This window comes from Phodopus roborovskii, unplaced genomic scaffold (assembly GCF_943737965.1).
Source record: "Phodopus roborovskii unplaced genomic scaffold, PHOROB, whole genome shotgun sequence".
Classification (NCBI taxonomy): Eukaryota; Metazoa; Chordata; class Mammalia; order Rodentia; family Cricetidae; genus Phodopus; species Phodopus roborovskii.
Genome location: NW_026126721.1, coordinates 2,793,772 through 2,807,394, shown reverse-complemented (window position 1 = coordinate 2,807,394; position 13,623 = coordinate 2,793,772). Strand labels below are relative to the sequence as shown.

General features: G+C 40.0%; 1 protein-coding gene across 2 annotated transcripts in view; it reads right to left on the bottom strand.

The window, feature by feature from the left end:
* The window catches only part of Arhgap6 (Rho GTPase activating protein 6), a 480,929-nt gene that overhangs the window by 213,322 nt on the left and 253,984 nt on the right, over positions 1 to 13,623 (bottom strand). Inside the window, exon 1 of one of the 2 annotated variants that reach the window (XM_051174898.1) lies at positions 10,683 to 11,004. The exons of the other annotated variant lie outside the window; for it this stretch is intronic. Coding sequence (XP_051030855.1) covers positions 10,683 to 10,727 — 45 coding nt within the window. The 5' untranslated portion in view covers positions 10,728 to 11,004. Of the gene's footprint in view, positions 1 to 10,682; positions 11,005 to 13,623 lie in introns of those variants that run through there. 2 annotated transcript variants of the gene reach the window in all.

The following is a 13,623-nucleotide window of genomic DNA, read 5'->3' as shown; positions in this document are numbered from 1 at the left end:
CCCAAGTAAAAACCTAAGCAATGGTGGAGAGACTAACTTAAATGCCCTTCCCATATAATGAGATTGATGGCTACCTTATATGCTATCATAGAGCCTTCACCCAGTAGCTGATGGAAACAGAAGCAGAAACTCACAGCTGAGCACTGAGCCAAACTCCTGCAAATCAGTTGTATAGAGGGAGGAGTCATAAGCAAATGGGTCAAGACCATGCTGGGGAAACCCAAAGAAACAGCTGACCTGAACAAGGGGGAGTTCATGGACCCCAGAGTGACAGCTTGAAACCAGCATAGGATGGAAACAGGCCCCCTGCGCGTGAGTGTCAGTTAAGAGGCCTGGGCAGTCTATGGGGGCAGTCCCTGGTAATGGAACACCATTTATACGTAGTGTGTGTATGGACATTGGGAGCCCATTCCCCATAGAGGGATACCCTCTCTGCCTATACACACGGGGGGAGGGCCTAGTCCATGACCCAAATGATGTGACCGACATTGATGATTTCCCGATAGAAGGCCTCACACTTTCTATGTAGCAGAAGAGGGATGGGATGGAGGTCAGTGAGAGGCATGGGAAAATGGGAAGGAAAGGGAACTGATATTGCTATATTAAATATGATTGCCTCTAATTTAAATAAAAAGAGAAACATACAAAACAAGATGTTCATTGGTGGTAGTGATGGTGGTGGCAGTGTGTGTGTGTGTGTGTGTGTGTGTGTGTGTGTGTGTGTTTGTGTTAACAGAGAACCACCAAAATCATGTTTATCTCCCTATCAGTTTATCTAATTTTCTCCTGCTATTTCTGATCAATGATCAATGGGTCCAGAGGCATTCCCACTATGGGAAAGGATGCAGAAAATACCTAGATTATAGAAGCATCTTTTTAAAGGATTAAGTGAAATGATATGTGCAAGCTATTCATGTCTACATGAAAAGTACTCAGCAAACATTGGTTATTATTATTACTACTGTCAAGATAAATATTTTGAAAAGACCAAGCACTTTAAATCATTGATTAATCCTTTGACAGTAATGCATGTACCAAACATGCCTCAGGCACATGCTACAAATGGCTAAGTAGAGAGTGTCATTTCATGGTTTTGGTCTCTGTCCTTTAATATTTTCCAATGTTTTGTACATATTGTCTTCAAGAAAACAATTAGAAACAAGACAGATGTCATGAAAATAGATGTACATGTATTTTAAGCTATTTGTTTCCTAAGTTGGATAGACACATATTTATTTAGTCATTTCCCTGCAAATGTTATTTTGCTTTTTCTGTGACTGCATACAATTCCAACTGTGTATGTTGTAATGTATCCATTTTCTACTTCTGGACAAATAGACTAACCCACTTTCTGGCTATCATGAATAATGCAACAATAAACATAGACATGCAAGTGTCTCCTTGATGTGTCGACTTAGAGTCCTCAGGTATATTAGGTCTTTTTCTTTCTTTTCTTTTTTTTTTTTTTTTAAGAAAGCCTCATACAGATTTGAACAATGGCTGTGCCAGTTTATTTTCCCACTGGCAGTGCATAAGGTTGCTCTTTCCCTGCATCATCACTCATCACCAACATTTCTCAACATTTGTTCTCTCTGTTGTTTCTTGTTCTGATCATAGCCATCCTAATGTGGTAAGATGCAATTTCAAAGCACTTTTAATCTTTATTTCCTTGCTTGCAAAGGATCTTGATCTCATCCTCCCTATTTTGAGCATTTATTGGACATTTGCATTTTTTATTCTGAGAACTATTGAGTTCATTTGTTCATTTACTGATTGGATGGTTTGGTGGTTAATTTTACAGTCTTCATATAACCTGAATATCTGATACATAGTTGACAAAAAGAAAAAAAAATCTTTTACAGTAAAGAAAATTATCACCAGTGAATAGCCAGCTCACAGAATGGGGCAAACGACCTCTGAAATGCTAATTTTGTCTTTGCCAAATTAACTGGGTTGCAAAGAGGTTCAGTTGCAGTCTTAGGCTGCAACCATGCCATAAGCAGAAGAAATAAGTAACAATACTTTTATGTTAAAGGCTGAAATTGTACTTATCAATCAAAACACAAGCTAAATCAATTCTTTGTTTTTCACTGTTTATGAAACAAAATATATTAGACTATTCTCATTAGCTTAGAGGGAAAATTATGCAATGTAGTTTTCATTTATAGTGTTCTTCTCAGTTACATATATATATAGTCAGAATGTAAGTGAAGATTAGATCCTTAATGAATATACAATATGAATATCCTTACTGGGATATATCATACACTTGGTGGGGTTTGCATAATACATAAATAATGTAAATATGCTAATTAAATACTTTAAGCAATTTGGGAGCCCTTCAAACAACTACAGGATCTTTCATTAGTGAGTAAACCCTAAGACTGCATATACTCAGGTTTGTACTCTCTGCTTGCTCTTGTCCTCCACTGAAGTTGGTGCTCTCTTTTCACCAACATCTTCACTTCCACACACACAATGAAAGGAAACAAAGCATCTGCCAATCTGTGTGCTGGGCTCTGCCTTGCCACACATATGTCACTAGAATGTCTGGGCTTGGTTCAAGATGATCTGAAAACAAAAAACCTAGATGGCAGGGGATGAACTGTTGCAGTCTAATTTTGCATCTCCAGATTTTACCCTCTGGACACATTACTAGTATCCCTTCCAGTCAAAGTTGACAGTCATTGGTTTGTCATTGCTCCTTCCATGACAAGACTTCCACATAGCTAATCATTGAATCCCTTGCCTCCCTTCATTGCTTCCCTTACATCTGTCATCATGTCAAAAATAGCACACTACTCAGGTTAAGCACTTTGAGTTCCTTTTCTGTTTGGGTCTTAACACTATGATTTCCTCTATTATTCAATAGCTTAGAGCCTATCTTTTGAGACAAAAGCTAAGATATTTTGTTCAGGCCATCATTTTAAATTTTGTTTAGACCATCAAGACCAGCATTATAACATCTAGTAGAGCACTGAAAGTCATGTTCATATCTATAGAAATAACACTAAGTGTTGACATTTCAAACTATTCTGCAAACTCACCATGCCATCTCTTTACTACAGTTCTAGTATTCTGTGGGTATAACGGAAGTGGTACCGCTATAATAGGAATCTGCAGTACTGTCCAGGCTTTGTGCCTATATGAAGCAGTACACATCCAACATAAGGTTGCTCCGGAAGCACAGAGCTGGCCACTTTCCATGACAAAATGGTGTCTTCAGTTTGTTTATTATTATACTGATTTATACAGTTAGCTGTATAAAAGGATCATCTAAATATATTGTTAAAGTTAATCTTCAAAAGTTTGTGTTCCCATAGTAACATTCTTCTAAATTCTTCTGGAAAAATTCTTTTCAAAAATCTAGTTTAGTTGACCCCCCCAAATGTTCACATTTTATTATAATTTTTAAATTAGAAAGTTCTAAGAATATGTCAGCCAAGATGGAAAGGAAATCCTAACAGACTTTCATTTCAAAGGGTCACAACATCTTTTAAGGAAAGAAGAGGTAAGTGAACAATGATCATATTTAAACTTATGGTCCAATTCCTGGTACTATGTCATGTACCTTATTCACATCAAGTGCTATGGTTGTAAGTCAGTGGGTGCAGTGCCATCCTGGCATATCACATTCACTGCAAAGTTAACTGCCTCAATCTACATAAAGAAAACAGTACCATGCAAGTGATGATGACAGCTTTTGTTCCTTTTGTCCTTTTGTTTAAAGGAGAAGATTTGTGTTTGGGAAAACTGGTGACTGTTGTCCAAAATTTAGCAAGTTGCTAGTAACTCTGTTTTCTCCTTGCCCATCATTGTGGAGCTTACATTTTCAAACAGGCCATGCTAATTGTTATTAAGTGATGTGGACAGAGATTTAGAAAAGGCCCCTATAATCTTTTCTAAATGTCAGAAAGGTAAATAAACTAAGGCTACCTGTGCCTGTTCATATGGCATTGAAAAAAGAGTTGGGAGCCACAGTCTCCCTCCTCCTTTCTTTTGTTCCTTTCATTGCCTTGGCTCATAGTAAAAGGTTTATATCACATCCCCAGACAATGGGACAAAAGAACACACCCTCACTTCTTGCTTCCAGACTGTTGAAGATCTACCAACCACCCATGAAGATTTTCTGAGAATGCTACACAACTTCTTTTAAGAATTATACCTTCAATTTTTAAACACAGACTTAGCAGATATGAACAACTGACATGCCCACTAAGTCCACCAGGTAAGGCTGGTAGATGATAATGCATAAAGAAGGAAACATTTTTAATCCCAGGATTTGGACAGACATTGATACTGAGGAATCAAGAAGCAAAAGTCACAAGGTGTCAAGACTTCTATAAGGACAATACCCTTTCTAGTATCAGCACTTCATGGCATAAAATAGAGCCCTCATCTAGTAGCTGATGGAAACAAAAGCATACACCCACAGCTAAACACTGAGCCAAACTGGAATCCAGAAGCAGAGAGGGAAGACAAGACCAGGCTATAGAAACCCACAGAGACAGCTAACCTGAAAAAGAAGGAGCTAATAGGCCCCCAGACTGATAGCTGGGAAACCAGCATTGGACCAACTCAGACCCCCTGAACATGGGTCTCAGCTAGAAGGCCTGGACAGTCTAACGGACCTCTGACAGTGGAATCAGGATGCACGAAAGTAATTTGGGAGTACATTCCCCATGGAGGGATACCCCCTTAACCTAGAGACCGGAGGTAGGGCCTAGTGCCTACTCCAAATGACTTGACAGATTTTGATGATCCCTCCTAGAAGGGATCACCCTCCCTGTGGAGTGGGGGGATGGGATGGGAGGGTGGTTGAGGACATGGGAGGGAGGGAGACAGAGAGAGAGAGAGGAAGGGAAGAAGGGAGGGAGGGAAAGGGAACTGAGATCGATATGTAAAATAAGAAAAAATAAATAAAAGAAAAATATGCTGCATAGTTGTAACTCTCATCTATCCAAGTATATTTCTCATTTGGTTAGTACTATCTCTTAAACAGCTGAGAAACATATATGATATGTAAACATATATGATATGTTTTGATGTATGTCAGACAAAATGGTTCTCCAAACATTAAAGATTTTGATTTCTATATAAAAATATCTCACCTAGGGCTTCAGGTTCTCAGCAAATTGACTCTTGGAACTGTACAACTCCTCACTGGGCATGTTATATATTGTAGGATGCATAATTGCACCTCAGGTCTCTCTATACTAGATGACAGGCACAATTCCTGCCAGTAGTGACTATCAAAATCTGCATTGAGACATTGTCAAATGGCATCTCTTAGAGAACTACTGACTTAAATTAAAATGAAAATTGAGGGACATATTAGTAGCCCACAATATGTAGAGAAAGAAGCATTTTTATGTCTCCAATATACTTAAGTGATTTGGTTGAAATGAACATTAGCCTCAAATACCAGGGACCTCTCTGAAAACCTGTACTCTATTTCTTTGGAGTCACATGAATTATAACATTTTACCATCTAGAGTTGCTTTGTTGTTGATCCCTAGCTTTTAACACATTATAATTCTTGCTTGCTTCAGTAATAAGTGGTGAGCCAAGTCAGTATCAACTGTTTCCAAACATGGCTGATATGAGAATCACCCACAAAGGCTTTCCAGATTATTGATTTCTAGTCTGGTCCTTGGAGATGCTCATTTAGTAGGAAGTGTGTAAAAAAGATAAAGATGAATAATTTTACAGTGTCCTCTCTGTCTCTAATTCACTAATCAACAAACAGTTCATTCCTGTTATATTCTATGTAAAAACAGAATCTGATTTTTGCTACTGCATACTCTAAGCAGTAGAGAAAAGATGGGAAATGTATTGTTGAATGCTTGTCCTGAATAATCTTCCACATTAGTTTGGATAAATGAGCACAGAATATAAAACATAACAAACCCAATTAAAGCAGAAGCTCATGAGGCATGATCAATAGTAAGAGTGGGGTTAGAAACACTTTGAAGAAAGCCATCAGGCAAAGTGACTATTTCCCCCTATAATGTGAATGTTTCAGAAGAGTGTGCCATACAAAGATCATTCTCACCATAAAAGCCAGGTTCAAAGGCTCAGCATGGATGAAGTGGTCAATTTTTATAGATCAGAAAAGACTGTGGCAAGACTAGAGAATGATAAGAAGCAAGAAGCAGAGAAGATCATGTAAGAGGGCTTAGAGGGTTAAGGTCAAGGATGCACACTATTCTACATGTAATAGAAACAAACCAAAGAATTTAAAGCATTAAATTCCACTGTACATTTTTATTATTAAAGGGTTCTTCTTAATACATAGCCCTTGCCTGTTTTCTGAGATGGCAAAGTCTAGAAACTATCAAGGGGGAAATGAGGAACCAAGAATACAGCAAAGAATTTTTTATGACTGGACCATACTCTCACAACCACGTTGAAAATCACAACCATCCAATGTAGGGTTATCACAATATTGGGGGGGAAAGTTCATCCCCAGAAAATGAAAAATAAAGCATCTTGTAGTATCTGTTTCTGATTGGCTGATATCTTTACTATACAGTACCCAGTGGGAATCTGATTATCCAGTAGCAGTGATACTTAATGAATAGCTTGAAAGATGGAAGCTACACCCTCTTTAAACTGTAGGGCTTCCAAATCAAAGAGGCTTCATCCAAGAAACAATATAACAGATAAAAGTTATCAATCTGGGAAGACAGGAGGTTAGGAAATGTATTTATAATCAGTAGAGGCGTTCTTCAAGGGAATTCAATAATCTCCCATTTATTTGTAAGTTCATGTTTTTGTTGTTGCTTTGTTTTTGTTTTACTTTTATCAGAAGACAGATGCAAAACAGTAATATCTGCTCCATTTCTTAGCTGTCTTACAGATGACAACTGATTCCTATGTTTATAGACCTGCAGAAGGGCCCAGCTTTTGGTATCTTCAGAATTAGTGAAGAATACCCTGCATTCAGCATTACTGAATTATGAAACAATCCTAATGAATTCAAAACCTATGGAAAATGAATATGTATGGGGGGACCACATGGAAAGTTTTGTACTTAGACCTATAACATTTTGTGTGAAGAGAAGTCTCACTACCTAGGTAAAGGGCTTAATCCTTTGGGTAGGTTCCTTAGGCAGGGTTAACTGGAGCTGCTTGTAGTCAACATCTGATTACAATGTTGTGGTCAAAAGTACAGATGGCAGCTAGAATATACCAAACAGGAAGTGAGGTCTGCAACAGAGCTGTTAAGAAGTCTGCTGAGTGAAATGGCAGAGAGTAAACAGCTTAGAATGACCAAAATTAGGTCTTAGCTTCTGAATTCACATAAGCTTGACGACAACAACACAAGTTCAACAAGCACCTACTAGGCTCCCAGCACTTTGCTGGATGCTGGCATGATGGCAGGGACAAGACACCCAGTACTTCACAGAGTTTTCTATCTACCAATGACATAGAATGAATGCTTTCAGTCCAGAGGCTTTTCATGTTGACTATATGAAGCATTTCCATCTTTTGTCCAGCTCAAGAAACACTCAAAAGAAAATACTTAGAGAGTACTCCATAAAGTCATAGAGTTAATTTTCAAATAGAAATCTTTTTCTAATGTCCTTTTGAGAAAATCAAGATGCTATGGCATTGAACTTCTTAGATATTTAAAATTTGGGGCTGGAGAGATGGCTCAGCCATTAAAGGCTAGGCTCACAACCAAAAATATAAGATATTTAAAATTTGGAATTTTAACTATACTAATCAATTTAAGGAGGTATTTGGCCATGTGATTCGCCAATAAGGATGATGATATCAAACCACTAAAAGCCTCATATTTTATTGTTATATCTTTAACATGACACCGGGTATGAGGAGAGGAATAATTGGTTTTGTTTCAACCATATTTGCTTCTGCCTCTGAGTGTTAGGATTGAAGGCATGTGCCACCACTGCCTGGCTGATAGGTTACATTTTAGATACATCTTATTCTTACTTCATTTTGGAGCCAGCGCAGGCATCCCATAATCTGATCAAGTCACCAAGATGTATCAAGGACAACACCCAGCTGTAATAGTGGGTTATTCATAAACTGAATGTGAGAAAACCATGAAGGGAACACTTTGAACAAGAACAAGTTGCTATCATACATTCTGCTGTGAAGATAAAGAAAAGCATTATTGTACCACACTTTGAAAAAAAGTAACTAATACTATAAATGTTCGATGCTCTTATCACTTATGCATTTTCTCAGTGACATTTAAAGTGGATCTTAAGAGGTGAATGAAGTGTTCAGTGTCTGGGAAATTGTTCAAATACCTAAAACACAATAGACACTCCACATATGTTTTCGAGTGAATAAATGGTAAGCACTTGCTTAGTATATGTAGTCTTGCTTTGGACAGGAAATAAAAAGCTTTGAAGAAAGAATATTAACTATTTATCCCTGCATTTTATTTTCAGGGGAGTAAAGAAGTGCTATAGACTCATAGATGGGAATTCTTCCCCAGGAAGACCATAGTGCAGCCAAACCACATAGAGCAAAGCAAGTGGAATATTTGTACTGAGAGACAAAACAAGCCTCAAATTATTAAAAATCCAAAGGACTGAGGTATATAGAGTTTAGCATTGAATCTTAAACCCTGAAGGGTCTTCCTAATGTGAAAAACAACAGGTTGTACTTCAAACACCACCTATGAGGGATACAAAGCTGTGTAACACAATTGCTTTATCATTATAAAGGATATATAGAATTATTCAGATAGCCCAGGTGTTTTCTTTCAGAAATTCCCTCTAAAATATTCCCTTTCTCAGTCTTAATACAAACTGTGTGTGCATGATGACCTATGCTAGTACAAAGGGCTATTTACCAGCAAATATTCAGAGCCTAGGAGGAAATATTACCATGAGCTTGACTGTGAACTTATCATTTTACAAGAGAGCTGAATTAAAATAACAATTTAAAATTCTTGGGTGGTATGAATATATTTGTATATGGTGGCAATAAACATTGAATAAATGGGCACATTGGTTTTTAAAGAGCCAGTTACCACCCGTCCTCCCCCTCCTGCTTTCTAACTAAGGAGAAGCTCCAAACGACCAGGAGTCACAAACAAAAAGACATCAGGACACAGCTTCTGGAAAATATGGTGAAGGGCATGAATAGCACAGAATAGTAACCATTGCAGAAACCTGATTAGCCTTGAGACCACTTTAAAAGGTCAATCCTGGAACCATCAGTGTCTCTGTAGAAATGAACAAGCATCAGCAACTTTGCAAGTCTCACTTGACTTTTACAGACAAACAACTGTGGCTAAACCAGAGAAAGAGTTGTTTCTTGTTCCATGAATACCAGTCTAGGAAAGGAGCTTAACAGTTTCCTAGCTCACAGCCTCGCCTTCCCATTGGAAGAAAGTGACATTAAAGAGGTGCTCAATTTGTCCCAGTGACTGATCCAGAACCAACCCAGGCAGCTCCTGGATCTCTGAGCTTACCATTCCTGTCCATATCAAACCTTCCTCAAAATAAAAGATACAGTTTTAATAGAGGGAGGGGACTGGGAGAATGTGAATTCCAGACAGCATTTGCCTTACTATAAATATTGATTTTTTTTCTTGTCAGCTCTTTGTCTTTTCTGTTTCTCTCCAGTTTTTCAAATTGGAGCAGTACGAGTGCTCCATCTTTACAGTGAAAAGCATGTCAAAGGAAGCTCAGACAACATAACAATAGTGATGTCTCATCTCAGAACTACACATCTTCAAAGTTGAAAATAAAATGTCCCAAAACCTGCTGCCTATCCCCCTCCTGAGTAGTGCTCATTCCTCAAATATCTTTCTTTTCTACCTTCTTGCCTTCTGTCTCTCTCTCTCCCTCTCTCTCTCTCTCTTTCTCTCTCTCTCTCAAAAAAAAAAAAAAACCTTAATCTAGGATCTTGTTTGGTTAGCCATTAACGTGAAACCTTGACTCCTTCAAAGGACACAAGTTCCAGAAGCTTTCTGTATTTGGTGGATACCTGAAGTACCTAACACAATGTCCAGCAAAAAAAAAAAAAAAAGTCCCCAGTAATTATTTGTGGGGCCTTGAAGTGAACAGAGAGAAGAGAGGTCACCAGGAGGCAAGGAAAGGTCCAACAGAGGACTCCCTAGTAACTTCTTGTATTAAGCAGATAGTTGGCAACCTTCTGTTCCTTTGCAAACTCCCAGAGAAATGTACAAACTCCTTCCAAGGAATAAACTTGGTGCACTCAAAGCTCCCTGCGACACTTCTCCAGCAACTCCACTGCCACACATCCAGATTAGTGGGTACCCTTCACTTCTATCTAGCTCATTTCTAGTCCTTCCATTATATTTGACCAAAAGCTGGCCAAGCCCCAGAAGTCCTAAATCTTAGCCCTAAGCAGCAAGGTAGGTATGGAGTCTAGCCCCAGGTAGTGGACTCGGTGACCACTGTTCAAGTCAAGGGAACAGGGACATTGAGTGCACGCACTCCTTTACTTAGGGATTTTGAGGAGCATGGCTGAGTTCTGGAGCAGATTTTGAGGAGCATGGCTGAGTTCTGGAGCAGGTGGCTCTTTCGGGTGAGGTACCTGGCACACCCGATTCCCAGCCAAAAAGACCTCTAGAGAGCTAGGGATCCCATCATCTCCACACAGTCCCCTTCTTCACCTGCCAAGTGGCGCCCCCTTTCGTCTCCGCGCCTGCCCGGACACTCACTTACCGCGTAGTGCAGTCGCGGCTTCTCGCTGTAGGACGGGTCCCCCATGTCCCTGCCTGGAGTAGCAGCAGGCTCTCCAGCTCAGTCTAGGGTCGCAGTGTCTCTCGCAGGTCCCCTTACTTCACTGCCATCTCAGAACAAGCCCTGGGCGTCAGCCCTGCTGTGCTCTGTGCGCACTGAGCCCGAGCTTGTCTCAGAGAGTCGCTGGCACCGAGTCCTGAGGCAGAGCCTGTGGGGACCGAGAGGAGGAGGCAGCGAGCAGGGGGAGGGCGAGGAGGAGGGGTAGGAGGGAGCGGCCAAGTCTGATGAGATGGGCGGGCGTTTAATTCCTTCCGCTCCTGGCGGGTCCCTGCTGAGGCAGTGGCCACTGCCAGCTGTTTGAGGCTGCAGCCACTGAGGTCTCTCAAGACAGGTGTCAGGCTGGCCAATGTCCCGCCTCCTAGCATTTAGCTCCTCCCTTGGACCCCTAGACCAAAGTCTGGGGCTTCAACACCTGCTCTGAGAATTGCTTAGGTTTCCAACAGAGATTAATTTTTATTAACTTTGAAGGAGCTGGGCGCTTGTTGCTGGAAGGTGATTCCCACCAGTCTCAAAGGAGTTGAGGGTTCTGGAAAGCCTTGGTCTGAGCCTCAAAATGCTGGGACCCTCAAAGACCTCATGAGCGAGGGAAGGATCTAAGCAATGCTGTCTCTGGAACCTGTTGATGATAGGAAGATAATTCGGAGGCTGGGCCAGAAAGGCTAAGAGAGTTGGCAGTAGCCAGGCAGTGTAGGGAAGCCCGAAGAGCGAGTCCTAGAGAATTTGTTACAAGAGCGAGTTTGCACCTCGGCTGCATCTGAGCATACACTGCAGGATAAGGGGCAGTGTTGAACAAGGAGCTATCTTCTGTTTTGATTCTTAGGTGCCAACAGGGAAAACAGATCTGCAAAGTTTTAGAAATAAAAGAGGAACACTAACAGCAAATACTGCCAGGTAAATCAATTCATTTCTAGCACACACTGGAACTGCATAATAACTCATACAGTTGGCATCTGCTCTAAAATCCCTCCATGGAAACGTGTCCTTTAAAACACCTCGTTAAAAACAAAAGCCACCAAGTTTCCTCAGAGAGAAATGCAGACAAAGATAGAGGTAGGAGTGGTTCTGGGGATAGAGTGGAGCTGTGATGTGGCAAGTGGATTTGTGGATGATTTATGCTAGTGCTTCAGTGTCCCACTACAGTGAACTATAGAAACACCCTCTGCCAGACCTGTGCTAGAAGCAAGGAGGAGAGGAAAGTAGGATGTGGTCCCTGTAAAATTCATTTGGACAGGCCTGTTCACCAACAGACATACAGTTATCTGAAAACCATTGTGGAACTGTGGAAACGTGCACAAAACGGTGCACAAATTCTGGAGAATCTACCAATAGATAATTTCACAATGGCCCAGCTATCTGGAAAACGGTACAGTTAGACGGAAGCTGACTGCATGCCTGCCTTCTCATGCAACAACTCCACTTGTGCATATATAGAGAATAATTTAAGTGACCACACCATGTACAGTAGTGTTCATGTTTTCAGGTATAGTTACACACAATGGAAATAGTACAAACATTTGTAAACTTGTGCATATAACTCATCTGTAAGCTATGTAGACAGTAGAATTCTACTCACAAATAGTCAGATGTGATCCAAGGTGATCAGAATAGCAATTATCAACATGGAGAATGTAGAACAGACTAGAAAGGGAGCACAGATGATTGGGGAGTGCTAAAGAAGGTCTGTGTTTTGATCTGAAAAATGGTTACTGGAGCATATTTGTGTATAAACAGCCATTTCACCATAGAGGTCAACAGACTGTGCCATTTACATCCTCCACTGCATATTTTACATTGTCATAAAACATATAAAATACATTTAAAGTCAAGCCTCTTCTCAAACTGAAATCTGCCGCAAGAATGTTGCCTATCTTATGAGCAAGACATTCAGATGTTTGTCTGTGTCTTATTCTCCCTGCAGTCTGCATTGCTCAAGTCCCCTAATCCTTGGCTGAAAGGGGAGGACAGACTTAACCCATTTAGTTTAGAGGCTTTACTGCATAAACATGTCCAGGCAGGGCTGTGCAAATGACACACTAAAGTTCTCTCCTTTTACTTTCATTCTTATATGCTACTGAAAATAACCTTTAAAAGGAAGTCTTCCAAGAAAGTAGAGAACTACTGCTCACTTTACAACCTCCCACCCTTCAGAGACTCACAACTGCCATGGCCTAGGGCAGATGTGTGTATAAAAATGAGATATGGGATGGACTAACTGTGATATGCTTGCTTTAGGGACTTTTGCTTCACTGCTTTCTACCCAGATGTATTCTCAAGCAGGAAATAATGGCTCATGCTTGTAATCTCAGAGTTTGGGAGGCTGAGGCAGGAGGATTGCCATGAATTTGAGATCTCAAAGTAAGGGCATGTTTCAAACAGACAAGATACTCTCTGGCTTCAGGAATTTTTCTTTTGTCATGTAAGCTCAGAGTTTTAATTGAGCCTCCTTTTTTGAGGAATGTTACACTATCAATACTATAAACAAGAATCATTGAGTTTCTGCTTAATAAAACACTTCAAAGAAGTCTTTTGATAATTTCTTTTGATCAAGCCATCTTTAAAAATTAGCTTGTCCCAGAGCTTACTTGTATCATAACCTTGATAATGTAGAAATAAAAAATTTCATGCTTCCCGATCTGTGCACTTATATTTCAGACAGGAATTGTGTCTTCCACATATTTCTTTCTAAAGTGCTATTATTAAATTGCCAAGAAAATTTCAAGTGTGATGGCTCCCATACCCCATGACAGAAGGGTTTTGTGCATTAGGACAAGCATTTAAGAAGATGAATGGCTAGTCCTCCAGGAAAGACAACTCATAAAATCATTTGCTTATTCAAATCTCAGTCCATGTGTTTAAGGCTCAA